The 27971-nt window shown below is 45.6% G+C and overlaps 1 protein-coding gene across 8 annotated transcripts in view; it reads left to right on the forward strand.

The window, feature by feature from the left end:
- The first annotated feature begins 679 nt into the window (after positions 1-679).
- Positions 680-27971, forward strand: part of MLKL (mixed lineage kinase domain like pseudokinase) — a 30978-nt gene continuing 3686 nt past the window's right edge. Inside the window, exons 1-10 of one of the 8 annotated variants that reach the window (XM_030925330.1) lie at positions 680-837; positions 1622-1705; positions 1845-1934; positions 7307-7768; positions 10344-10418; positions 11933-12119; positions 17917-18014; positions 21043-21178; positions 24820-24901; positions 27739-27890. In XM_030925330.1, coding sequence (XP_030781190.1) covers positions 7309-7768; positions 10344-10418; positions 11933-12119; positions 17917-18014; positions 21043-21178; positions 24820-24901; positions 27739-27890 — 1190 coding nt within the window. In that variant the 5' untranslated portion in view covers positions 680-837; positions 1622-1705; positions 1845-1934; positions 7307-7308. Of the gene's footprint in view, positions 838-957; positions 1706-1844; positions 1935-2062; positions 2228-7306; positions 7769-10343; positions 10419-11932; positions 12120-17916; positions 18015-21042; positions 21179-24819; positions 24902-27738; positions 27891-27971 lie in introns of those variants that run through there. The other 7 variants (XM_010382959.2, XM_030925328.1, XM_030925326.1 and 4 more) reach the window with 7 other exon arrangements.

The raw sequence follows: 27971 nt of genomic DNA on the forward strand, positions 1-27971 counted from the left end.
GAATGTCTTGCACATTGATGGTGGTACAGTTAAAAAAAGAAAAGAAAAGAAAAAAATTCCAAAAGGTTATACATTGTATGATTTTGTTTATAGCAGATCAGTATAGTCATCCTGTAGCTGCTGTGAATGTTGACAGCTGAAGACTCACACAGCTTCCCCCTCATCCGGAAGGACTGCCCTGGGCAGAAAGGAGGCTGCCTCTTGTTCCAGAGCTTCATGTTGCAGATTTCCCCATGGAGCCTCCACTGACTACATCCTTGTTTCACTTTTTCTTCCCCTGCGCTATCCTACCCACTGCTCTCCTGAGAGCCTTCCTTCAATAAATCACATGCCCCTGTGTTACCTGTTGAAGGTGTCCGGGTTCTTGGAGTCTTGAACAAAGAATTGGGCAATAGGCACAAACAAAGCAAGGAAAAAATGAAGCAACAAAAGCAGAGATTTATTGAAAACAAAGGTACACTCCACAGGCTGGGAGCCAGCCTGAGCATAGGGGCTCAAGAGTTCCATTACAGAATTTTCTGGGGTTTAAATACCCTCTAGAGGTTTCCACTGGTTACTTGGTATACACCCTATGTAAATGAAGAAGAGGAAGTTAAGTTGCTAAGTCACTTACTCAGTGAACACCATATGTAAATGAAGAAAATATTTCCTGTCATAGCCTACGTGTTTCCATTTTATCTAGTTCTAGGAAGTCAGCGTGAATCAGCTTTATGTCCCTGCCTGCAGACCCTATTCTCCTGCCTCACCTGAATCTCTCCACCTAAGACAGGAAGAAAAATGGTGGTTCAGGAGAGGAAGAACAATAGCAGGGCGGAGAATCACCAAGGCGGGGTTCAAGTGAGTCTCCCCTCTCAGGCTCCCGAGTAGCTGGGATTCCAGGCATGCACCACCATGTCCAGCTAATTTTTGTATTTTTAGTAGAGACAGGGTTTCCCCCATGTTGGCCGGGATAGTCTCGAACTCCTGACCTCAGGTCATCCGGCCACCTCAGCCTCCCAAAGGGCTGGGATTACAAGCATGAGCCACTGCGCCCAGCCCCCAGTTCTGTTCTTTCAGAGGCAAATAGTCTGTTGAGTAAACGTGTGACACTACTTAGACTTTCTAGCTGAAGATGTAGTTAATCTTAAGAAAACCTGACTCACACTATAAGGATGTTCTGCGATGACCTTAAAGGAGGAAGTGATTTTTTTTCCACTTTGGTCTCTTCCCTAGTACCCTCCCCGCCCCGCCAATATTATCCAGCACAGAGAAGTGAACACCAGAAGCTTCTCTCCAACTTGCAGTTTTTCTCTAAACTTCCAGTCCTTCCCACACCGTGTCCTGGTTATGGTAGTTGCTGAGAACTTATTCTATTCTGAATCCCCAGCCCCGAAAGAAGGCCTGGCCCTGACGTGTACAGCGTAGTTACGGAGTGACTTTAAGGAAGGCAAGGAGAGTGTGGAAAGGACGGGAGGAGCATAGCAGGAGGAAGGGAGGGCTCGTGGCTCTGAGCTTCCTAGAAAGCGGCTCTAGGGAGCTGGGGCACCGTGAGCCTGGCGGTTGGCAGCTGAGCCAGGTCGGAGGGGGAAGTGTCGCAGCATTCCCTGCAGGCGTCCCAGACCTGAGGCACTGGCCTCCGCAGGGCACAGGACAGAAACAGCCGTCCAAGTAGCTGAGTGGAGGGACCCTGCTCAAGTGCAGCTGCAGTGGCCGGGGTTTCCCTCAGGTAGGATCGGGGCTCCTTGTCGCCGCCAGCCACGTGTGGTGTCGGGTACAGCCAGTGGAGCGCAGGGCGCGGACACCAGGGAAGGGGGTGCAGGGGAACTCCCGCGGGCCTCGTGTTTGCAGACTTCTCCCTTGGGCAGGAGGCGGTCGTGGGAAAGAAGGCGGAAGAGCGAGCTTTTTGGAACTCGGCACGGGACAGATTGGACGCACATCCCTCCGGAGGCACGAAGGTGAGCATGGGGTCTCCCCAGGAGGCGGCCGGGCCGAGGGGCTGCAGCCAGATTCCTGGGCAGTGATGGGAAGAACCGGGGATGAGGTGGCCCGGTCCGAGTTCCTGGAACTCAGCACCGAGTTGGTTTCATTTCCTCGGCTCTGATGGTGGAACTGCCTGCTCGGATCTCGCACTACCTTCTGTCAAAGCGAGAGGCCCAGTAGCGGTGAGGGTCGTGGAGGACAGGGACACGAGAACAAGTAACCTGATGTCTTCTCAGAAAAAGGAAGCCTTCAGGTTTGCAGGCTGAAGGTGAGAGAAAGAGAGACAGAGAGAGAGGGGGAAGAGGTAAATGTCTGATAATCTTTATTTTATTTTTATTTTTTGGAGGGAAGAGGTGAATTTGAATTGTTATTGCCATTTAAAGATTTTTCACTTTTAAAATTAGTAACCTGTTTTCTCATAGTAACATATGAACATAATCCCCTTTTTCTTTTTATGTATTTATTATTAGAGATGGGGTCTCCCTCTGTTGCCCAGGCTGGAGTGCAGTAGTACAATCATAGCTCACTGCAGCCTCCGAAACTCCTGGGCTCAAGTGATCCTCCCGCCAGATCCTCCCAAGTAGCTAGGACTACAAGGTACACACCATCAGACCCAGTTAAATTTTTTTTTTTGCATTTTTTGGTAGAGCCAGGGTCTCACTTTTTTACCCAGGCTGGTCTCAAACTCCTGGGCTCAGGTGATCCTCCTACTTCACCCTCCTGAAGTGCTGGGATTACAGGTGTGAGCCACTGCGGCTGGCCTGAACATATTCTTAGTTGTTTGTTTTACATATTATAAATAGCACTGCAGTGAACATCTTAGTAGCCATCTGTCTACACACACAAGCTTTTCTACATCATAAGTTCCTAGAAATTCAAATTGCCCAGTCTACCCATGTATATATTTATATTCTCTTTCTTCCCTTAGAGCTCATATACTTAATAAGCCCTTAAACAATTGAAGTCATTGTAGGGAGCTTTTTTCCCGACGTTTTGCCGTTTTTAATGTATTTTAATATCATACAGGCAAGTCCCCTTTTCTTTATTTTTTAAAATCCTGGTTATCCCTACTAATTTCCTGTTTCAAATGAACTTTTCATTTTGTTTCAATGCCAAAATATGTCATTAGATGTCTTACTGGAACTGCATTAAATTGGATTTAAATTTGGGAAGGATTGCTGGGTTGGTCTATTTTAGTCTTCCCAGCCAGAAACATGACACTTCTTCTCTTTCCTCCTTTCTTCAAGCTTTGTTTTGTGCAATTTTCTTTTTTTTTTTTTTTTTTTTTTTTTTTTTTCCTTTTGAGATGGATGATCTCGGCTCAGTGCAACCTCCACCTCCCGGGTTCAAGCAATTCTCCTCCCTCAGCCTCCCGAGTAGCTGGGATTAAAGGCACCTGCTACCATGCTCAGCTAATTTTAGTATCTTTAGTAGAGATGGAATTTCACCATGTTGGCCAGGCTGATCTCAAACTCCCAACTTCAGGTGATCCACCTGCCTCAGCTTCCCAAAGTACTGAGATTACAGGCGTGAGCCACTGCGCCCGCTACAATTTTCTTCATACCATGCCATCATTGTATAATTATTTTAAATTGTTTGTCACTTCTATGGGTGCGATATTTTCCCCACTTTCCTTTCTGATTAGTTAGTGCTGAGATATGGCTTTCTGATGAGGCTGGTAGTAAGATAACTGGAGCCTGGAGCTAAGAAGCTAAAATTTGCAAGATTCCTTGAACAACATTGTCACATGTGCTTCTGTTTCTGGTGCAACAGAGAAAGCGTAAAACCCTTTGCCCTCACAATTCCCAAGAAATAGCCTTGAAGATACCTGCCTAGCTCTGCCTCCCGGGTTCACGCCATTCTCCTGCCTCAGCCTCCTGAGTAGCTGGGACTACAGGCGCCTGCCACCTCGCCCGGCTAATTTTTTCTATTTTTAGTAGAGACGGGGTTTCACCATGTTAGCCAGGATGGTCTCGATCTCCTGACCTCGTGATCCGCCCGTCTCGGCCTCCCAAGGTGCTGGGATTACAGGCTTGAGCCACCGCACCCGACCGAGATCCGTTAGTCTTTTTAGGATTGCCCTAATAACTCTTACCTCCCTTGCCTAATCACTGTAACTCTCAGGCAGCAAAAATGCAAATATATCAATTGCTCATTTATTTAGTTTCACTTCTGCCAGTGCCTCACTCATGTTTTAAAGACATATTTGGGCTCCAGACCAAGCTGTTATTTAATCCATAAACTGGTGGTAATACTTAACCTACCTTTTTCACTGAGTTGTTAAAAAAAAAAAAAAGGCCAGGTGCGGTGGCTCACACCTGTAATCCCAGCACTTTGGGAGGCTGAGGCAGGTGGATCACAAGGTCAGGAGTTCAAGATCAGCCTGGCCAACATGGTGAAACCCCGCCTCTAATAAAAACTACAAAAATTAGCCGAGCGTAGTGGCAGGCACCTGTGGTTCCAGCTACTCGGGAGGCTGAGGCAGAAGAATCGCTTGAACCCGGGGGGGTGGAGGTTGCAGTGAGCCGCGATTGTGTCACTGCACTTCAGCCTGGGTGACAGGGCGAGACTCTATCTCAAAAAATAAAAACAACTAACTTTGTTTTTTGTTGTCATTGTTATTGGTGGTAGTGGTGGTATTTTTGAAACACAGTCTTATTCTGTTGCCCAGGCTGGATGGAGTCAGTGGCACACTCATGGCTCACTGCAGCCTTGACCTCCCAGCCTCAATCAATTCTCCCTCCTCAGGTTCTGGAGTAGCTGGGACTACAGGCAAGCACCACCACATCCAGCACATTTTTGTGGTTTTTTTTAGAGACAGGGTTTCACCATGTTGCCCAGGCTGGTCTCGAACTCAGGCTCATGTGATCCCCCGGCCTCAGCCTCACAAAGTGCTGGGATTACAGGTTTGAGCCATCACACCCTACCCTAACTTTATTTAAAATACTTTGAAAACTGGTTTCATGGCTTTGTGATTATTTGAATGCAACTTCCCTGAACCACAGTATCTTCACTTTTCACCTGTTTGTTTTTTCTAGACAGGGTCTCTCTCTGTTTCCCAGGCTGGAGTGCAGTGGTGTCATCATAGCTCACTGCAGCCTTGACCTCGTAGGCTCAAGCAATTCTCCCACCTCAGCCTCCTGAGTAACTGGGACTACAGGTCCCAGCTAATTTTTGCATTTTTAGTAGAGATAGGTCTCGCTGTGTTGCCCAGAATGGTCTGGAACTCCTGGCCTCAAGCAATCCTCCCACCTTTACCTCCCAAAATGTTGGGATAACAGGCATGAACTACCATGCCCAGCCAGTATCTTCATCTGTTAAATGAAAATAACCGGCCGGGCACGGTGGCTCAAGCCTGTAATCCCAGCGCTTTGGGAGGCCGAGACGGGCGGATCACGAGGTCAGAAGATCGAGACCATCCTGGCTAACATGGTGAAACCCCGTCTCTACTAAAAAATACAAAAAACTAGCCGGGTGAGGTGGCGGGCGCCTGTAGTCCCAGCTACTCGGGAGGCTGAGGCAGGAGAATGGCGTAAACCCGGGAGGCGGAGCTTGCAGTGAGCTGAGATCCGGCCACTGAACTCCAGCCCGGGCGACAGAGCGAGACTCCGTCTCAAAAAAATAAAAAATAAAAATAAAATAAAATAAAATTAAATTAAAAAAAAAAAAAAAAAGAAAATAACCATGGAGAGCTGGGGGTTCCAGAGCACTTAGGATGTAGTAGGTGAATTGAGAGATCTAGCATCATCATTATTATCATCATTCATTGCTGAACACAGTTGGCTTTAGTTGCAAATAAAGCAAACATGATTCCAACTGCCTTAAACAATCAGGGAGGTAATTGGTCCATGAAACCTGTAGTTAGGGGATGGGGTCAGGGTCAGCTCAAACCAGTTGCTCGATGTTGTCATCAAGGACTCAGATTCTTTCTCCCTTTCCATTCTACTATGCTCAGGTTAGCCTCATTCCAAGCTTTAGGATCAGGGCTCTGTGTTTCCTCACTCATGTTCAGACAAGAGAGAGAGGTTGAGAGTAGGAAGCTGGCACTGCAGCCTCAACCTCCTAGGCTCAAGAAATCCTCCTATCTCAACTTCCCAGGCAGCTGAGACTAGAGGTGTGTGCCATCATACCAGGCTAATTTATTATATATATAATATATATGGAATATTATATATGTATTACAATATATATGTAATATATTACATTTTTTTTGAGATAGTGCAACCTCTGCCCCCTGGGTTCAAGCAATTCTTCTGACTCAGCCTTCTGAGTAGCTGGAATTACAGGCATGCACCTCAACACCCAGCTAATTTTTGTATTTTTAGTAGAGACGGGGTTTCACCATGTTTGCCAGGCTGGTTTCCAACTCCTGACCTCAAGTGATCTGCCCTCCTCAGCCTTCCAAAGTGCTGGGATTACAGGTGTGAGCCACTGCGCCCAGCCAATTTTATATTTTATTTATTTTATTTTATTATATTTTTTATTTTTCTAGAGAAAGGGTCTCACTTTGCTGTCCAGACTGATCTGGAACTCCTGGCCTCAAGCAATCCTCCTGCCTCTTCCTCTCAAAGTGTTGGGATTACCGGTGGGAGCCACCTTGCTCAGCTGCATTTTTCTTAAAGGACTGTAGGAAGAAACTGAAGAAATTTTTGTAGGAAAAATGAAAGATAGACAGTCCACATGTTTTAAGAAAAAGATAAAGAAACATACTTATCTGTGGCAGTAAAGACTAGCCCAGCTCACTTCACTCATTTGAATTACCTGCCTGGCCCCTGAAACCTCTATGCTTTAGCAGGATATATTTGTAATAGGCAAAACTGATGTAAACATACCGACCTGAAAATTTACATGCAATACAAGTTTATTCCTTGATCACTTAACAGTCCATGACAGACGTTCCAGATCTGTGGGTAGCTCTTCTCCAAGCGATGATCCAGGGACTCAGGACCCTTCTTGGGGCTCCACCACCCCTAGGGCCGCTTCATCACACGCAGCCAGCCAGCAAAGGGAGAGTGTGTGGAGGCAGCAAAGTTGCCCCAGTCCGAAGTAGAGCGGGTCACATGCACTTAAACCCCATTGGTGTGAACTAGTCACACGGCCACATCACGCTGCAAGGAAAGCTGGGAGATGTCGTTCCGGCTGGACCAGCTCTTCCCAGCTACAACTCTATTATTGTGGGAGGGCAGAACAGGTTTTGGTGGGCAGCAAACCATCTCCATCTTGCATGAAAATGCTAGGGAGACCTCCTCAGGCATTTAAATCACAGACCCCTTTGATTCTTTCTTAGCCAAGTAGTGAATATGCAGGAGATTTGGGGATTTCACCAAATTACATTCATTTCTTCCAGGCATGGAAAATTTGAAGCACATTATCACCCTTGGCCAGGTCATCCACAAACAGTGTGAAGAGATGAAATACTGCAAGAAACAGTGCCGGCGCCTGGGCCACCGTGTCCTCGGCCTGGTCAAGTCTCTGGAGATGCTCCAGGACCAAGGAAAGAGGAGCGTGCCCTCTGAGGAGTTAACCGCAGCCATGAACTGCTTCAAGGCTGCCCTGGAGGAGGCTAATGGGGAGATAGAAAAGTTCAGCAATAGATCCAATATCTGCAGGTTTCTAACAGCAAGCCAGGACAAAATACTCTTCAAGGACGTGAACAAGAACCTGAATGATGTCTGGAAGGAGCTCTCGCTGTTACTTCAGATTGAGCAACGCATGCCTGTTTCACGCATAAGCCAAGGAGCATCCTGGGCACAGGAAGATGAGCAGGATGCAGACGAAGACAGGCGAGCCTTCCAGATGCTAAGAAGGGGCAAGTTGGGTTTTTGGTGGGGAGTGGGAGTGCAGTTGAACACATTTTAGCCTCACTTTAATTCACCAAAGGAGCAGCAAGGATGAAGTTTGAGCAGCTGTAACATACTTGTAGCTCAAAACTCCTAACATCCTTTGGCCCAGATATATGGCGGGGGCTGGTGAAATTTGGGCAAGTCAGTGTAGAGGAGTTGTTTGTTTTGTTTCGTTTTTTGAGACAGGGTCTCTTTTGCACGGGCTGGAGGACAGTGGCACAATCATAGCTCACCGTAGCCTCAGGCTCAAGTGATTCTCCCACCTCAGCCTCTGGAGTAGCTGGGACTATAGGTGTGCATGCCACCATGCCCAGCTAATTTTTATTTTCTTTTTTGCAAATAGAGAGTCTCACTATGTTGCCCAGGCTGGAGTAGAACTCCTGGCCTCAAGTGATCCTCTTGCCTCAGCCTCCCAAAGTGCTGGGATTACAGGCACCTAGGAGGTCGAGGCTGCAGTGAGCCATGATTATTCCACTGCTCTGCAGTCTGGGTGACAGAGCGAGATCCTGTCTCCAAAATCAAAGGGTGGAGGGGGGCCAGCATGAGAAGTAAATCTCCCTCCTTGACCTCGGGGGCCCCATTTCCCATTCTGAGGACGTGAGACCTTCAGTACTGAAACTGGGGAAGTCTAATGGATACCATATAGACAAACTGATAATCTAATCCATTGTTGCTAGAAGGATATTTGTGCAACCTTTATCAAAATGTGAGATACAATCACACGATCTACCAGTTTCTTGAATACCCTTCTGGAGATTTAAGTATATATATTTTATTGTTGTCACACAGTCAGCATCATACCAAACACATTGTTCTGTTTCTTCTTTTCTCATTAAATAATTTTAAATATCTCCCATGTAAATATCCATAGAATTATATAGCTTGTTTTCCTACTTGGCATCTATCCTACTGTTTTGTTTTGTTGTATGATCATACCAGCAGCATACAAATTCAAAAACAACCCAATACATACACCCATCATTTTTTCCCATTTTTTGTGATAAAATATACGTAATATAAAATTTACCATTTCAACCATTTTTAGATGCCAATTCAGTGGCATCAAGTATATTCACATGGTTCTGAAACCATCACCACCATCTATCACCAGAACTTTTTTTCTTTTCTTTCTTTCTTTCTTTTCTTTTCTTTTCTTTTTTTTTTTTTTTTTTTGAGACAGAGTCTTGCTCTATCACCCAGGCTGGAGAGCAGTGGCACAGTCTTGGCTCACTGCAACCTCTGCCTCCTGGGTTCAAGCAATTCTTGTGCCTCAGCCACCCGAGTAGTTGGGATTACAGGCATGTGCCACCACACCCAGCTTACTTTTGTATTTTTAGTAGAGACGGGGTTTTACCATCTCTACTGACCAGTTTGACCAGGCTGGTCTCAAACTCCTGACCTCAAGTAATCTGCCTGACTCAGCCTCCCAAAGTGCTAGGTTACAGGCATGAGCCACCACGCCTGGCCTATTTCAAGATATCTTTATGAGAAATTCCCGGAAGTGGAATTATTAGGTAAAATCACTAGGTCAAAGACTATAGGCATTTTAAATTTTGATAGAAGTTGCACAGATATTACTCCTACCAACAATGCATGAGGTTATCTTCTTCTCTATACTTTTCCCATAAGAGACTTTCCCACTTTTGGTAGTCAGGGTTTCATGTCCCCAGAACTCAGTCCTGGGCAGAAAGGGATGGTTGACCACTGTAAATAGTGTGTTGTGGCCGGGCGCGGTGGCTCAAGCCTGTAATCCCAGCACTTTGGGAGGCCGAGATGGGCGGATCACGAGGTCAGGAGATCGAGACCATCCTGGCTAACACGGTGAAACCCCGTCTCTACTAAAAATACAAAAAAAAACTAGCCGGGCGAGGTGGCGGACGCCTGTAGTCCCAGCTACTCCGGAGGCTGAGGCAGGAGAATGGCATAAACTCGGGAGGCGGAGCTTGCAGTGAGCTGAGATCTGGCCACTGCACTCCAGCCTAGGCGACAGAGCGAGACTCCGTCTCAACAAAAAAAAAAGAAAAAAAAAATAGTGTGTTGTAAATTTTCCAACATGTTTCTGAGTATATAAATCAGGATAGATTTGATTATGCTATAGTTTAAAAAAAAAACAACAACTCAGTGTTCTAAAAAAACAAGTTTATTTCTCATTCAGGCAAAGTCCAGGGGACTCTCCAAGGTGAATGTCCTCCTTCTAGGACACTTTCAATAGTATAGCACTCCCATGTTGACACAAACTGTCTTCACTTCCAAAGCAGCCAGGTTGGAACCTTATGCAGAGTCAGTTCAATGCTCCCTCTGGGAAGTGACAGATATCTCTTTCCTTCATTTCTTAGCCAAAGTGAGTTACCCAACTATGCTTTAATGCATTTCTTATATGCTTAGAAGTAGAAATCTGAATATTGGTGATCAGTAGTAATCCCATCATAATGAATATGATAGGTAAAAAATGATATCTCAACAGTTTTAATTAGCATTTTAGTTTTGATTGGCATGTGATTTTAATTTGTTTTGAGCATTCACTGCCCTTTTTTCCTGCAGATAATGAAGAAATAGAAGCTTCACTGAGACGATTAGAAATCAACATGAAAGAAATCAAGGAAACTTTGAGGCAGTGTAAGTTTTCATGTGCCCTGCTGTTTCTGATGGCCCCCAAACTAGAAGTCATCAATTTACTGGGACCCCAGCCTCCCCCTACCCCTGCATTTGTCCATTTTCTGTGCTGGATGACTGGAAGCAGCCCACAGGTTTGGGGATCCATTCATGGCTAGCCCAGGCTTCTGTCCATGGACTAACATCCAGAGGGGGCTTCTTGACCAGTAAGATATCTTCTTTTTTTTTTTTTTTTTTTTTGAGACGGAGTCTCGCTCTGCCACCCAGGCTGGAGTGTAGTGGCCGGATCTCAGCTCACTGCAAGCTCCGCCCCCCGGGGTTTACACCATTCTCCTGCCTCAGCCTCCCGAGTAGCTGGGACTACAGGCGCCCGCCACCTCGCCCGGCTAGTTTTCTGTATTTTTAGTAGAGACGGGGTTTCACGGTGTTAGCCAGGAGGGTCTCGATCTCCTGACCTCGTGATCCGCCCGTCTCGGCCTCCCAGAGTGCTGGGATTACAGGCTTGAGCCACCGCGCCCGGCCTATTCATAGAGATTTTTAAGTACTTTGACAGCTATTAGAAGATATCTTACTGGGCCGGGCGCGGTGGCTCAAGCCTGTAATCCTAGCACTTTGGGAGGCCGAGACGGGCGGATCACGAGGTCAGGAGATCGAGACCCTCCTGGCTAACACCGTGAAACCCCGTCTCTACTAAAAATACAGAAAACTAGCCGGGCGAGGTGGCGGGCGCCTGTAGTCCCAGCTACTCGGGAGGCTGAGGCAGGAGAATGGCGTGAACCTGGGAGGCGGAGCTTGCAGTGAGCTGAGATCCGGCCACTGCACTCCAGCCTGGGCGACACAGCAAGACTCCGTCTCAAAAAAAAAAAAAAAAAAAAAAAAATCTCTATGAATAGCATCAAAGCTTCAGTTCGGTGGCTGAATTTCCAAGAAAAAATTCAAATCAAATTTAAAATGCCCACTCATTCATTCATTCAACAAAACTGTGAGTATCTGTTTTATGCCAGAGGCCATGCAAAGAGGGGACTAAGATGCAGAGAAGGACACTGCCTTCCAGGAGCGCATGGGGTAGAGGAGAAAAGAGGAAAGACAGACAGTGAACACACAACAGCAAGGTTACCGAGCTTGAACTATGTCCCTAACTACTAGATCTGAAATGACTAGACCAGATGCCAGATGCTCAAATGCCAAGCTCTGGGTAACAGAAATAGAGATCCTTCCAGGATGAGATAGACGAGTCTGGATGAGGGTTAAGGCTGGAAGGACATGTGGGATTTGAAGAGGAGAGAAAAGAAGTGGATGACACATTCTGTTAACTATCCAACTGTGTCTCTACTGGCCACTCAGAGGCACTGGAGCCGCTCCCTTGGGCTGAGTCGATCAGAAGCCCCAGCCACGACCAACTCTGGTTCATATTGTAGAGCTTCCCACTCACACATCACAAGGATGCCACCTCCCTTAGGACCCCTTCCTCTGCTCATTGACTCTTTTGTCTTCTTTCCTCTTGGGGCTGAGGTCAGATTTACTACCAAAATGCATGCAGGAGATCCCACAAGAGCAAATCAAGGAGATCAAGAAGGAGCAGCTTTCAGGATCCCCGTGGATTCTGCTAAGGAAAAATAAAGTCAGCACATTTTATAAAGGAGAATACCACAGAGCTCCAGTGACCATAAAAGTATTCAACAACCCCCAGGCTGGCAGCATTGCGTAAGTTGTTTTGTGTGGTTCTCTCGTGTGTACCAATAATTATTCTCTGTAACTCTCCAGGGACAGAGGGGTAATGTCTCCATTTTTAGATGAGGAAGCCTCGGCCTCAAAGGGTTAAATGACTGCTCTCCACTATTAAAGAGCAGTCTTGACTTAAATACATCTTTCCGCCTCAGTTCTAGTCTTCTCTCCTTTATTCATGTATATATTTAAAAAAAAACAAAAAAACTTTCTCTTCCAACCCTGTTTCCCAGTTGCTCATCCCCTCCCCAGACAGTAATTCTAGTGTGTTTTGTTTGTATCTGTTCTTGTAAAATGTATGCATACATTTTTCCTGTTCACAACTGGTAGAGTTACATGTCTGTTGCCTCCTTTCCTCACTTTTCTCACTCAACATCATGAAACATGTTCCATCATTGGACTCCTTAATTTCTGTCTGCCATCCATGGTGAAGATCCCCATTTTGACAATTTTTTATTTTTATTTTTATTTTTTTTTTGAGACAAGGTCTCACTCTGTTGTCCAGGCTGGAGTGCAGTGGTGAGATCATAGCTCATTGCAGCCTTAACCTCCCAGGCGCCAGCAATCCTCACACCTCAGCCTCCCAAGTAGCTGGGACAGCAGGTGTGCACCACCATGCTTGGCTAATTTTTAAATTTTTTGTAGAGACAGGGTCCCACTGTGTTGCCCAGGCTGGTCTGGAACTCCTGGACTCAAGCGCCTCCTGCCTCAGCCTTCCAAAGTGCTGGAATAACAGGCGTGAGCCATATATTTTGTCTAATTTTTGTTTTTCCAGTGATGGAACCCAGTCAACTACCAACTTCTTCCCACCAAAAAGATGCCATACTAAGTATCCCTTTAGGGACCTGTATGAGAATTCTTTGGGATATAGCACCAGGACAGAAAATGATGGGCCACAGGATATGTGTATATTAAGTGACTAAGTACTACCAGGCAACTCTTCAGAACAGAGTGTCTATGCCTGCACTCCCACAAGCAACCTCATTAACCCTTAGTGTTATCCAGCTTTCTAATTACTTTCATCCTTCTAGTTATAAAGTGATCAATATCTTATAGTTATTTGAACTTTCATTTCTGTTTTTACTAATGAATTCAAGCCCTTATTTACATGTTTTAGCTATTTGGGTTTTCTCTTCCATAGATTGCCTATTCATATCCTCTGCCCTTTTTTCCATCACGGTTGCTGCTTTTGTCTTGTCTGTTTGTAGATCTTTGTATATTGTGGAAATCAAGCACTTGTCAGCTTTAGATATTGCAAGCTTTTTATTTGTGCTCTGGAGGTACCCTTCTCCACCTCTAGATCTTAAAGGCATTCTATATTTTCTTCTCTTAACTTTACAGTTTTATTTTTTATATTTAGGTTTTAATCCACATTAATCCACCTACTAGAATCTACCTTTGTATGTGACATTATGTAGGGCCAACTTTTATTTTTAGCCACATAGTCAGTTTTCTCTATACCATCTATTAAGTGGTCTGTCTTTTCCTTGCTGATTTGTGGTACCATATTTATTGTATATTAAGTTTTTATGTAGACATGGATCTGACTCCGATCTCTCTAATCTTTCCCACTGATCAATTTGTCTGTTTCTGTACCAATGACACACTGTCACTGTGTTTTTCATATGACTTTGCAGTAAGTTTTGGTATCTGGTAAAAGAACTTCCTCCTGATTCTTCTTTTTCGGTTTGACTTAGCTAAATAAATATCAAAGAAAGTTTTATCACACTCCTCAAAATACGATCAAGATTTTGATTGAGACCGTATTTTTAACAGTTTTATTGAGATATATTTTACATACCATAAGATTTACCTATTTAAAATGTACAGCTTAATGACTTTAAGTATATTTACAGGCTGGGTGCAGTAGCTCACACCTGTAATCCCAGCACTTTGGGAAGCCAAAGCGGGCAGATCACCTGAGGTCAGGAGTTCAAGACCAGCCTGGCCAACATGGGGAAACCCCGTCTCTACTAAAAAATACAAAAATTAGCTGGGCATGGTGGCATGAGCCTATAATCCCAGCCACTTGGGAGGCTGAGGCAGGAGAATCACTTGACCCTTGGAGGCCAAGGTTGCAGTGAGCTGAGATTGTGCCACTGCACTCCAGCCTGGGTGACAGAGCAAGAGAAGAAGAAGAAGAAAGAAGAAGAAGAAAGAAGAAAGAAGAAGAAGAAGAAAGAAGAAGAAGAAAGAAGAAAGAAGAAAGAAGAATAGATGAAGAGAAGAACAGGGGAAGGGGGGAAGGGAGGAGGAAAGGGGAGGATGAAGAAGACAGGAAGAGGAGATAAGCCAAATAAGACCAGAATAAGAATAAGAAAAGAATAATAAGCATAAAGAAGAAGAGAGAAGGAAGGGAGGGAGGGAGAGAGAGAAGGAGGGAAACCCTATACCACTAGCAGTTATTCCTCATTCACCCCCATCACCACCATCCTGAGCCCCAGGCAACACTCCTACCTTCTGTCTCTATAGATTTGCCTTTTCCAAATCTTTAATGTCAGTGGAATAATATAATACGTGATATGTTGAGTCTGGCTTCTTTCACTTAGCATGATGTTTTCAAGGTTCATCTATATTGTAGCAAGTATCATTTCTTCATTCCTTTTTATGGCTGAATGATAGTCTGTTGTATGGACATCTTATTTATCCATTGATCAGTTGATGAACCCTGTGTTTTTTCCACTTTTTGATTATTATGAATAATGTTTCTGTGTACATTCACATACAGGTTTTGGGGTTTTTTTTATTTTGTTCTGTTTAACATAGAGTCTTGCTCTTTCACTCATGCTGGAGTGTAGTGGTGTGACATCAGCTCAACCGCAACCTCCACCTCCTGGGTTCAAGCAATTCTCATGCCTCAGCCTCCGGAGTAGCTGGGACTACAGGCATGCACCAACATGCCCAGCTAATTTTTGTATTATTAGTGGTGACGAGTTTTGCCATGTTGGCCAGGCTGGTCTGAAACTCGTAACCTCAAGTGATCCACCCACCTTGGCCTCCCCAAATGCTGGGGTTACAGGCTTGAGCCACTGCACCTGGCCCTCCTGTGTTTTCTTCTAAGAGTTTATAGTTTTGGCTGTTATATTTAGGTTTCCAATGTTGAGTTAATTTTGGTGTATTTTATAAGGTCATTCAACTTCATTTTTCTGCATGTTGATATCCAGATGTCCCAGAACCATTTGTTTAAAAGACTGTGCTGGCCTGGCACTGCAGCTCACATTTGTAATCCTAGCACTTTGGGAGGCCGAGGCAGGTGGATCACTTGAGGTCAGGAGTTCGAGACCAGCCTACCCAACATGGTGAAACCCCATCTCTACTAAAAATACAAAAGTTAGCTGGGCGTTGGCTGGGCACAGTGGCTCATGCCTGTAATCCTAGCACTTTGGGAGGCCAACGTGGGCAGATCACCAGGTCAGGAGATCAAGACCATCCTGGCTAACATAGTGAAACCCCATCTCTACTAAAAATACAAAAAATTAGCCAGGCGTGGTGGCAGGCGCCTGTAGTCCCAGCTACTTGGGAGGCTGAGGCAGTAGAATTGTTTGAACCCAGGAGGCAGGTGTTGCAGTGAGCAGAAATTGCACCACTGCACTCTAGCCTGGGTGACAGAGCGCGTTCCAAAAAAAAAAAAAAAAAAAAAACTGTGAAAAATCAACTGGCTTTATATGTATGACTTTACTTCTGGACTCCCAATTCTATTCCATTGATCTATTTGTCTAGTCTTATGATAGCACTATACTGTCTTCATTACGGTAGCCTTGTGATATGTTTGAAATTGAGAAGTATGAGTCTTCCAGCTTTGTTCTTTTTTTGCAAGACTGTCTTGGCTATCCTGAATTCCTTTCATTTCCATACAAATTTTAGGAATATCTTGTCAATTTCTGTTTTCGTTTTTGCTTTTTTTTTTTTTTTTTTTTTTTGGCAACTACAAATTGGGTAAGGATTGCATTGAACCTGTAGGTCAATTTGGAAAATGTTATCATCTTAATGATACAAAGTCTTCCTATTCAAGAACATGGGACATCTTTCCATTTCTTTAGCTCTTTTGAAATTTCTTGCCAGGTGCAGTGACTCATGCCTATAATCCCAGCACTTTGGGAGGCTGAGGCAGGAGGATCACCTGAGGTCAGGAGTTCGAGACTAGTCTGGCCAACATGGTGAAACCCCGTCTCTAGTAAAAATACAAAAATTAGCTGGGCGTGGTGGCAGGTGCCTGTAATCCCAGCTATTCGGGAGGCTGAGGCAGGAGAATCGCTTGAACCTGGGAGGCAGAGGTTGCAGTGAGCCGAGATCCCACCATTGCACTCCAGCCTAGGCAACAAGAGTGAGACTCCATCTCAAAAAACAAACAAACAAACCAAAACAAAATTCTTTCAAAAATTTAGGTACAAAATTTTCAGGGTAAGACTTGCACTTCTTTTATAAATTTATTGCTAAGTATTTCATTCCCTTTATGCTATTGGAAATGACAATTTTTAATTTAATCTTTTGATTGTTAATTGCTAGCAGATAGAAATACAATTGATTTTTGTAGGTTCTGAACCTGCCCTGTTTCTCTGACAGACCTTGGACAAGCCTCCTTTACCCTTTGAGTCTAAGACTCAAAGTGAATGAACAGATTGGATTGAGTTGGTGGTTCCAGTGATCCTCTTTAATAATTTACCTGCCCACATTTTTTAAGGCCCACGTTTTGGAAGGAATTTTGGTTATAAGATTTCACTTAATAAATATCCTTATTTGGCCGGGCGCGGTGGCTCAAGCCTGTAGTCCCAGCACTTTGGGAGGCCGAGACGGGCAGATCATGAGGTCAGGAGATCAAGACCATCCTGGCTAACACGGTGAAACCTGGTCTCTACTGAAAAAATACAAAAAACTAGCCGGGCCAGGTGGCGGGTGCTTGTAGTCCCAGTTACTCGGGAGGCTGAGACAGGAGAATGGCGTAAACCCGGGAGGCAGAGCTTGCAGTGAGCTGAGATCTGGCCACTGCACTCCAGCCCGGGCATCAGAGCGAGACTCCGTCTCAAAAAATAAATAAATAAATAAATAAATAAATAGCCTTATTTTTATTAATCAAAGACACACATCACAGGCTGGGCACAGTGACTCATACCTGTAATCCCAGCACTTTGGGAGGCGGAGGTGGGCTGATCACTTGAGGCCAGGAGTTTGACACCAGCCTGGCCAACATGGTGAAACCACGTCTCTACAAAAAAAATACAAAAATTAGCCAAGCATGGGGGCACGCACCTGCAGTTCCAGCTACTCAGGTGGCTGAGGCATGAGAATCGCTTCAACCTGGGAGGTGGAGGCTGCAGTGAGCCAAGATCGCACCACTGCACTCCAGCCTGGGCGACAGAGCAAGACCCTGTCTCCAATTAAAAAAAAAAAAAAAAAGACAATCACCACGACCTGTCAGAGTATATGCTAAACAACAGATTACAGCCTAAAAACAATAACAAATACTTGACTTTTTAGTTTGCCTAGGAAAGCCCTGTAGGTCATAAAAATACAACTCTATCAGACTATTTTAATTAGTGAAAAGATATTAACAAGCCCCATTAATATCTCACAGACCCCGAGGGACTAATTGTGCTGCTACAGGCACCCGAGGGGTTCTACATGTTGTCATCAGTAGCTGAGCTCATGCTGGCACCAGTTCTTACCTCCAGGAGATGCTGATACCCCCACCCCCACATACACAGAGGGTCACTACATTGAATGTTCTCTAAGGAACCTTCCAGTTCTGAAATCCCAATTTCTCCCTTTATCCTCATAGAATAGTGAGGCAGACTTTCAACGATGAGATCAAAACCATGAAGAAATTTGAATCTCCCAACATCCTGCGTATATTTGGGATTTGCATTGATGAAACAGGTAAGGAATGCTTCTGGGATTGGTCAAGCTTTGGATGGCCTGGAATATACCTCCTGTGTTTTAATGTGTTGCACTTTTTTTAAAGAACACCACAAAGGGTGGAATCTACAAAGTGTGATTATTATCAATGTTAATTTTTTTTTCATCCCAAGATGCATGTTCTCATCTTCTTTTAGGAGAGCAGGGCTGAAGGCTGAGGGTTGGTTTGCACTAACATGGCCACGTCTTCTCCTTTCAGCCCACTGGGAAATAAGGGGGTGCATGTTTAGATGCCAGCCTGGAAGAGGGGTGCATCTTGTTGCTCTAAAACATTATAAAGCTGCCAGGTGCAGTGGCTCACACCTATTATCCCAGCACTTTGGTAAGCCAAGACAGGCAGGTCACATGAGGTCAGGAGTTCAAGACCAGCCTGGCCAACATGGTGAAACCCCATCTCTACTAAAAATACAAAAATTAGCTGGGTCTGGTGGCAGGCACCAGTAGTCTCAGCTACTCAGGAGGCTGAGGTGGGAGAACTGCTTGAGCTACTCAGGTGGCTGAGGTGAGAGAATTGGGAAGCAGAGATTGCAGTGAGCTGAGGGTGCACCATTGCACTCCAGCCTGGGCAACAGAGCAAGACTCAGTCTCAAAAATAAAAACAAAAATAAAAATAAATTATAAAGCTGTCTGACTCGGCCGGGCGTGGTGGCTCAAGCCTGTAATCCCAGCACTTTGGGAGGCCGAGGCGGGCGGATCACGAGGTCAGGAGATCGAGACTGTCCTGGCTAACATGGTGAAACCTCGTCTCTACTAAAAAATACAAAAAACTAGCCGGGCGCGTTGGCGGGCGCCTGTAGTCCCCGCTACTTGGGAGGCTGAGGCAGGAGAATGGTGTGAACCTGGGAGGCGGAGCTTGCAGTGAGCTGAGATCCGGCCACTGCACTCCAGCCTGGGTGACAGAGCCAGACTCCGTCTCAAAAAAAAAAAAAAAAAGCTGTCTGACCCAAACAAGGAAAACACCCTTGGTCATCATTACTGTAGATCAAATCTAAAAGCAAAATTAACTTACCTGGCTGGGTGCAGTGGCTCATACCTGTAATCCCAGCACTTTGGGAGGCCGAGGCAGGTGGATCACAGGGTCAGGAGCTCGAGACCATCCTGGCCAACATGGTGAAACCCCGTCTCTACTAAAAATACAAAAATTAGCTGGGTGTGGTGGCACGTGCTGTAGTCCCAGCTACTCAGGAGGCTGAGGCAGGAGAATTGCTTGAAACCAGGAGGCGGAGGTTGCAGTGAGCCGAGATCACACCACTGCACTCTAGTCAGAGCAACAAAGTGAGACTCTGTCTCTAAAAAAAAAAAAAGTAACTTACCCCTTTACCAAGAGCCTCATGTGACAGGCTCTTTTTTTTTTTTCTCAATGTGACTACATTTTCTCTCATGGAATGACCCCTCCTGCTGGTCATGTTATGCTGCTCTTGACTAGAGAGAGGACAGAGCAACTCCTGTCTTATCCCCTTTGGAAGTTGCTCCACAGCCTCAGGCCAACTTGATTTCAGAGTGTGGAATCCCAATCTAAAAGCAAACGTAGGTCGGGTGTGGTGGCTCACATCTGTAATCCCAGCACTTTGGGAGGCCGAAGCAGGTGGATCATCTGAGGTCAGTTGTTCGAGAGCAGCCTGGCCAACATGCGGAAACCCTGTCTCTACTAAAAATACAAAAATTAGCTGGGTGTGGTGGTGGGTGCCTGTAATCCCAGCTACTTGGGAGGCTGAGGCAGGAGAATTGCATGAACCTGGGAGGCAGAGGTTGCACTGAGCCGGTATCATGCCACTGCACTCCAGCCTGGGTGACAGAGCTAGACACTGTCTTAAAAAAATTAAAAAATAAAACATAAAGGCAAATGTTCAGCAATGTTTATTCTCCTTGGGGACCGCTGAGGTGCCTGGCCCAGTCATACGTCAGTTTTGCAACTCAGGCCCATGAACAGGGATGTCGACTTCTTGCCTGAGTCCTCACCTGCCCCTGCCATGTGCACCCCACTCATTCCTCCCACACAGATGTACAAAGCTCCTTGTGAGCACCGTGTGAACAAGACAGACATATTTCCTGCCTTCTTGGGCTTCCAGCTGAGTGAGGAAGACCTTCCCCAAATAACTGCTCAAGAAAATTTAGAATTATACCAAGAAAAGGAGATGGAAGTAAAAAAAGAAAAAGAATTTTTTTTTTTTTTTTTTGAGACAGAGTCTCACTCTGTCTCTCAGGCTGGAGTGCAGTGGTGCGATCTGCTCACTGCAACCTCCACCTCCTAGGTTCAAGCAATTCTTCTGCTTCAGCCTCCCTAGTAGCTGTGACTACAGGCATGTGCCACCACACCTGGCTAATTTTTACATTTTTCGTAGAGACAAGGTTTCATCACGTTGGCCAGTCTGGTCTCAAACTCCTGGCCTCAAGTGATCCACCCGCTTCAGCCTCCCAAAGAGCCGGGATTACAGGCGTGAGTCACCACGCCTGGCAGAACATTTTTTTTTTTTTTTTTTGAGATGGAGTCTTGCTCTGTTGCCCAGGCTGGAGTGCAGTGGTACGATCTCTGTTCACTGCAACCTCTGCCTCGCAGTTTCAAGTGATTCTCCTGCCTCAGCCTCCCAAGTAACTGGGATTACAGGCACCTGCCACCACACCCAGCTACTTTTTGTATTTTTAGTAGAGACAGAGTTTCACCATGTAGGGCAGGCTGATCTCAAACTCCTGACCTCGGTCTCCCAAAGTGCTGGGATTACAGGTATGAGCCACCACACCCAGCCAATTTTTTTTTTTTTAAGGTAGAATTACGACAAGCCAAGTATTATGGAGAAGAGGATGGGAATTCTGGGCATATTTGGTCTGTTCAAGGAGGCTGGGGAGCAAAACTGTGGGCTGAATTGGGGGAGAAATGGGACTCACAGCAGAGCCAAGTCTATATCTGTACTGAGGCTGGGAGAGGTGGGCTAAGGACAGGGGAAGCTTTGAGTAGGGCAGGTCCTCATAGTGCCTGGCTTCTTTCCACCAGTGACTCCACCTCAATTCTCCATCGTCATGGAGTACTGTGAACTCGGGACCGTGAGGGAGCTGTTGGATAGGGAAGAAGACCTCCCACTCAGCAAGCGCATCGTCCTAGTCCTGGGGGCAGCCCAAGGCCTATACTGGTACGACGGGGTGAAAAGGTGCCAATAAGGGTTGGACGGGTCTGTCCACACTTCTGATACTCTCAGAGATGGTGAGAGAGCAGGCCGGAAGCTCCAGACAGTCTCTGTCCCATACGCTGTTTTACTATTTATTTTGATTACAGATAGGAGGGAGGAAGGAGGCTTAACCCAGGGAACACCAGCTCCCAGAACTGACGGTTGACTTTGATGTACACACTGCACTTATAGAGTTAGATAAGCCCTAATTTTGGAGTGGACAGATTTAGCATAAAAGTAAACATATCCAGTTAAATTTGAATGTTAGGAAAGCAATGAATCATTTTTTAGTATAAGTGCATCCTAAATATTGCATGGTATATACTTATACTAAATATCAAAAATATCAAATTTTATTTTATTTTATTTTATGTTTTGAGACAGGGTCTCACTCTCTTGCCCAGGCTGGAGTGCAGTGATGTGATCATAGCTCACTCAACCTCTCCCGAGCTCAGGCATTCTCCCACCTTAGCCTCCTGAGTAACTGGGACTATAGGCGCACACCCCTCAGCCAATTTTTTTTTTAATATTTTTTGTAGAGACAAGATTTTGCCATGATGCCTAAGCTGATCTTGAACTACTGGGCTCAAGCAATCATCCTGCCTCAGCTTTCCAAAGTGCTGGGATTACAGGCATGAGTCACTGCACCCAGTCCCAAATTTTGGATACACATTTCTTTTTTTTTCTTTTCTTTTTTTTTTTTTTTGAGACAGAGTCTCGCTTTGTTGCCCAGGCTGGAGTGCAGTGGTGCAATCTTGGCTTACTCCAAGCTCCGCCTCCCAGGTTCATTCCATTCTCCTGCCTCAGCCTCCTGAGTAGCTGGGACTACAGGCTACAAAATAGCCACCACACCTGGCTAATTTTTTTGTATTTTTAGTAGAGACGGGTTTTCACTGTGTTAGCCAGGATGGTCTCGATCTCATGACCTTGTGATCTGCCTGCATCGGCCTCCCAAAGTGCTGGGATTACAGGCATGAGCCGCCACCCCCGGTCACATTTCTTTTTAGTACAAGTATGTCATAAACAATTTATGGGCATAGATATATATATATATATTAGTACATGAATATGTATGTTAATTGCTTATCAGAAACTCAAATTTAATGGAGTATCTTGTGTTTTATTCAGCAAGTCTACCTATTCTCACCTGCAGAATCTATGGATTCTTAATCCCAAGGGTCCCCAAAGGTTAGTCCCTCACAAACCACCTGCAGGGTTTTAACTATATTACTACCAGTGTTATTTACTTAACATTTTTCATTACATTGACTCACTTTTTAAAAATCTGAATAAAGGCCAGGCGCGGTGGCTCATGCCTGTAATCCCAGCACTTTGAGAGGCCGAGGCGGGTGGATCACTTAAGGTCAGGAGTTCAAGACCAGCCTGGCCAACATGACGAACCCCTGTTTCTACTAAAAATACAGAAATTAGCCCAGCATGGTGCCGCAGGCCTGTAATCCCCAGCTACTCAGGAGGCTCGAAGCACAAGAATCACTTGAACCCAGGAGGCTGAGGTTTCAGTGAACTGATATACCACTGCACTCCAGCCTGGGTGACAAAGCAAGACTCCATCTCAAAAAAAAAAAAAAAAAATTGAAATAAAGTTTTTAAAAAGGACACTTTCTATTACTGCCATAAATTGAAAACCATGTCACTTGCCAAAAGTAGGTAACCACAAATGAAACCAAAACAATGTAATTAAATTCTGGCTGGATGAGGCTGCCTGCCAGAAGTTCTGTGGTCCAACCCACATTCTCTTTGTACAACGGAGATACTGGCAGAGTTAGACAAGTGTTAAGGATACCCAACATGAAGGCCGGGCGTAGTAGCTCACGCCTGTAATCCTAGCACTTTGGGAGGCTGAGGTGGGTAGATCACGAGGTCAGGAGATCAAGACCATCCTGCCCAACATGGTGAAACCTTGTCTCTCCTAAGAATACAAAAATTAGCTAGGCATGGTAGCAGGTGCCTGTAGTCCCAACTACTCAGGAGGCTGAGGCAGGAGAATCACTTGAACCTGGGAGGCAGAGGTTGCAGTGAGCCGAGATCACGCTACTGCACTCCAGTCCAGCAACAGAGTAAGACTCTGTCTCAAAAAAAAAAAAAAAAAAAAAAACACCAAACCCCAACTTTCTCCTTGATGTAATCAAAAGACTGGAGCAAATTGAAAGGAGAGTAATTTTCCCTTTATAAAATCTTGCATATCACCTTATCCCATACTTTTGGAAACACTGTCTTAGCTATTAATTTGAAATTATCAAGTTTGTTTCTTCTCAACTCCCTAAACTAGTGAGTTTAAGGAGAAATATTTTTGGCTGTTGTAGGGGACACTCTTAATATCCCCTCCAAATGACCTCTGATCCTTTTTACTAGCTCTATATACCCACCCCCTCTCAGCTCGCTTTGCTACTAAAAGTTAACAGCTGTAATCTTCAGAGGATTGCCTGTGGGCACTGGAGCTCTTTCACCCTTACAGACAGCTGAAAGTGCTCACGAGTTTTATATCCATCTGCCCCTGCCCTCCCCAACACAGTCCATAACCACTGACTGGTGTGAATGCAAAAGTCCAGTTCCTTTGCCTCCTGTGGGACATGCTCTGAGTTATAATTGTGCCCACAGGTCTCCATGAGACCACCTGAGCCTGGGATTTCACCTGAAATCAACCTCTTGTATGATTTCTTCTCCCATCCTGCTTCCTCCACTCCCTCAACCGTTTCTCCTGGGAGCACCTTCTTTTCGTTTGTTTGGGGGACTTTGGGAGTTTTTTTTTTTGAGACAGAGTCTCACTTTGTCGCCAAGGCTGGAGTGCAGTGGCATGATCTCGGCTCACTGCAACCTCCAGCTCCTGGGTGCAAGCAATTCTCCTGCCTCAGCCTCCCGAGTAGCTGGGATTACAGGCGCATGCCGCCATGCCCAGCTAATTTTTTGTAGTTTTATTAATAGCAGAGACGGGGTTTCACCATGTTGGCCAGGCTGGTCTCAAACTCCTGACCTCAAGTGATCCATCCACCTTGGTCTCCCAAAGTGTGGGATTACAGGCATGAGCCACTGTGCCTGGCCAAGGGAGCACCTTCTTGATATAATCCCTCGTACGTAAACCATGGCTCATGATCTGCTTCTGGGAGAATCTAAGCTCAGGCAGACACCATGACCACAACCCAACCTGGGACGCAGGGGCTTTGTGAAACCAAAACCCTTGTTTGGAAGTCAGCAGGACCCCAGCTCCACATTCTGTTTTGACCTGAAGGATCCCAGCAAGGTCCAGCGACCCAGCCATGCCTCTGCACACTCGGATCTGCCCAGCACTTCCCAGGCAAAGCAACACAGAGGCACCTTTGTCCTTTTCTACCTAAAGACACCCCTGATGCCAGATTACATGCACTTCAGAAGGGCTGTCATGCCCCCTTGTGCTATGAATCTCATCTCTGCTCCATACTTGCGGCTTGCGATTCTCAAACTTTGCCTCTGCATCCCAGTTTTTCGCATCTCTCTGTGGACAGGCACCCATGGTACTGTCCAGCCTCATTAGCCCAGTCATGATTGTCAGTCCCCCCAAGAAAGTTTGGGCAAAGGTCACTAATGCTCCCTGCCTTTGGCTGTGTCAGGCTACACCATTCAGAAGAACCTGAACTCCACGGAAAAATCAGAAGCTCAAACTTCCTGGTAACTCAAGGCTATCAAGTGAAGGTGAGTGTGCCCTCCAGGGGGTGCTTTGGGTCAAACCTGCATGAATGGTGCTAGGAGAGGGGCACGAATGTCTCAGAAAGGCTTGATTTTTGCCTTAGTTTATTTATTAATTAATTTATTTAGAGACGAGTCTCTTTCTGTCACCCGGGCTGGAGTGCAGTGAGTGAGATCGCCCCACTGTAACCTCTGCTTCCCAGGTCCAAGCGATTCTCCTGCCTCAGCCTCCCAGGTAGCTGGGATTATAGTCAAACACCACCACTCCCGACTAATTTTTGCATTTTTAATAGAGATAGGGTTTTACCGTGTTGGCCAGGTTGGTTTTGAACTCCTGGCCTGAAGTGATCCGCCCACCTCAGCCTCCCAAAGTGCTGGGATTACAGGCATGAGCCATCATGTCCAGCCTTGCCTTATTTTTAGAACTGAGTTCAATTTTAGTTTTTTAGTTTCAGAACTAAGTTCAACTTTCTGTGTGCCCACCACACAACAGACTCCATCTATGCCTCCTGTTCTGATGACTGCCTTCCCTCACTGCCCATTTAGCAGGGATGGGCTAAAAGTCATTTCCCCTTAGATGTCTGGACACCACTTCTGTGTCCCTATAACACACAACGGGGGATCTTCTTAGGTCTAAGGACTCAGACTCACAGGATAGGTCTAGGCCATACTTGTCATTCAGTTACTTAAAAGGATGTCCTGCAGAAAACACAGTGTCGGCAGCGCCAAACCTTTCCCTCCAGGGTGAGTCCTCACAGTCATCCAGGAGATACTCTCTTTGTCAGAGCCATAGGTGCTGGAGAAAGTGGCTCCCATTAGGTGGGTGTGGGTCATCCAGGCTTAGCAGCCCATGACCTGCAGGAGTCAGCATCTCTGATAACAACTCTGCAGGCATGCCTTCCAGTGTTTCTGCAAGGGACATGTCAGTTGCTGTTTTAAGAGCTGCCACATCTGGGCGTGGTGGCTCACGCCTGTAATCCCAACACTTTGGGAGGCTAAGACAGGTGGATCGCCTGAGGTCAGGAGTTCAAGACCAGCCTGGCCAACATAGTGAAACCCCATCTCTACTAAAAATACAAAAAATTAGCAGCCGTGGTGGCAGATGCCTGTAATCCCAGCTCCTAAGGAGGCTGAGGCAGGAGAATTGCTTGAACCCAGGAAGCAAGGTTTGCAGTGAGCCTAGATTGTGCTGTTGCACTCCAGTCCGGGCAACAAGAGCAAAACTCCATCTCCAAAAAAAAAAAAAAAGAAAAAAGAAAAGAGCTGCTACATGGCCGGGCATGGTGGCTTATGCCTGTAATCCCCACACTTTGGAAGGGAAGGCAGGAGGATCAGTTGAGCCCAGGAGTTCAAGACCAGCCTGGGCTACACAGTGAGACCTCCCCGTCTTCAAAAAATTTAAAAATCAGCCAGTCATGGCGGTGCACACCTGTAATTCCAGCTACTCAGGAGAGTGAGGCAGGAGGAGGATGGCTAGAGCCCAGGAGGTCAAGGCTGCAGTGAGCTATGTTTACGCCACTGCACCCTAGACTGGACAACAAAATGAGACCCTGTCTCAAAAAGTAAAAAAGAAAAATTGCTACAAAGCATTCCCATCAGCTGTTTACTGTGTAGTCCACTTACCCCCTTGATCCTGCCCAGAAGCTATCTAACAATCAGCAGTCATTTTTACTTTTATCATCAGCAACATTACTAAGGGCCATAGGTGACAGTCTACCTTTATCAGATTTCTAGGGGAACATAGCTAAGAAGTTCACTGAAAGTCAGATTTTCATACAGAAGAGGAAAAGATTTTGTGAACTCGGTGTCCATAATTCCCAAATGCTAAAAGAATTTTAGCGTTTTTCTTTGTCATCCATGGCTGGTTTTCTTTCTTCCAGTCTTATGAGTGTCAGAGACAGCCCTCAGTTAACAGCAGACAGGCCTTTTTTGTGTTTCAAATGTCTTTCCCCCTCTGCAGTGGTCACAGAAGTACTCCCAAAACACTGTGTCCACTTCTCTCACGCTCTTCACCCAGCCTGACTATGAGATGCGCTATTCCGCCTTTCACCCCTGGTATCCCATATGGCGCTAGATGTCAGAGAATGTCGGTGCTCAGGAAATGTGTGAGCAAGTGAATGAATGAATGAATGAAGGTGGATGAGCCATCTAAGTGCCTTATCCCTTTTCTCACATTGCCCACATGGTACCTGGCTGAGTTAGGGGCTAGCAGCCTTCTGTACACCAATGGTGTCAATGGCAGGTGTGCATGGGACAAGAACATACGCTCTCACTGATTGTGCTGTGGTTTAAGAACACCACGTGACCACGCAGGGGTGGGGGGATGACTCATACTCATCACACCAAAGCCGAAGGATCAGGCTGACCCCCCATAGGGTCAGATAGTATAGACGGAATGCCCCTATGCCATTTTTCCATCTGCTTCTCTGGGAAAAGGTGAGCCAGGCAGTGGCTCTATGATACCTCTCCACTCTCACTGAGTGGAGTTCAGTCCTTAACTGAGAAACCCCTATATTTTAACATAGTCATACTAGCAACAACTACAACTTAGCAGGTCTTACCGGTGCTTTATAACCATTATCTCAAGTAATCCCCCCTGTCATCACCCCATATTATAGAGAAGAAATCTCTTTGTGTTTTTCTTGGTCACTGCACTATGTTAAGTTGAACCCATAATGTTAACCAATAGAGTAGCCACACAGACAGAAGTCACTACAGGAAATAAATCCCTAAAGTAAAAGACAATTCCCTGGCAATTGTGTGTAGCAACAATCCCTGCCCTTTACTCATCTACCCAAGATCTTGCTTGTTTCTTTCTGTCTCTAAGTTGCCTCTCTGTCTAGCTTGCAGGATTTGAGTTGAGGCAAACACAGACTTCCATCAGTTTGAAAACTAAGAGAGAAAAGACAGACAGAGTCAAATCTACAGCATATATCTCACCTCAGAAACTGGAAAATATATATCATCGATATGACGTAAAGTCTGAAATATACAGGTACATTCATGTTCTGGTACAGATTCTAACTCAGATGTGCATGATAGGAAAACCCAAATCAAACTCCTCCAAGGACTACCT

Source organism: Rhinopithecus roxellana, chromosome 20, assembly GCF_007565055.1.
Source record: "Rhinopithecus roxellana isolate Shanxi Qingling chromosome 20, ASM756505v1, whole genome shotgun sequence".
NCBI classification, from domain to species: Eukaryota; Metazoa; Chordata; class Mammalia; order Primates; family Cercopithecidae; genus Rhinopithecus; species Rhinopithecus roxellana.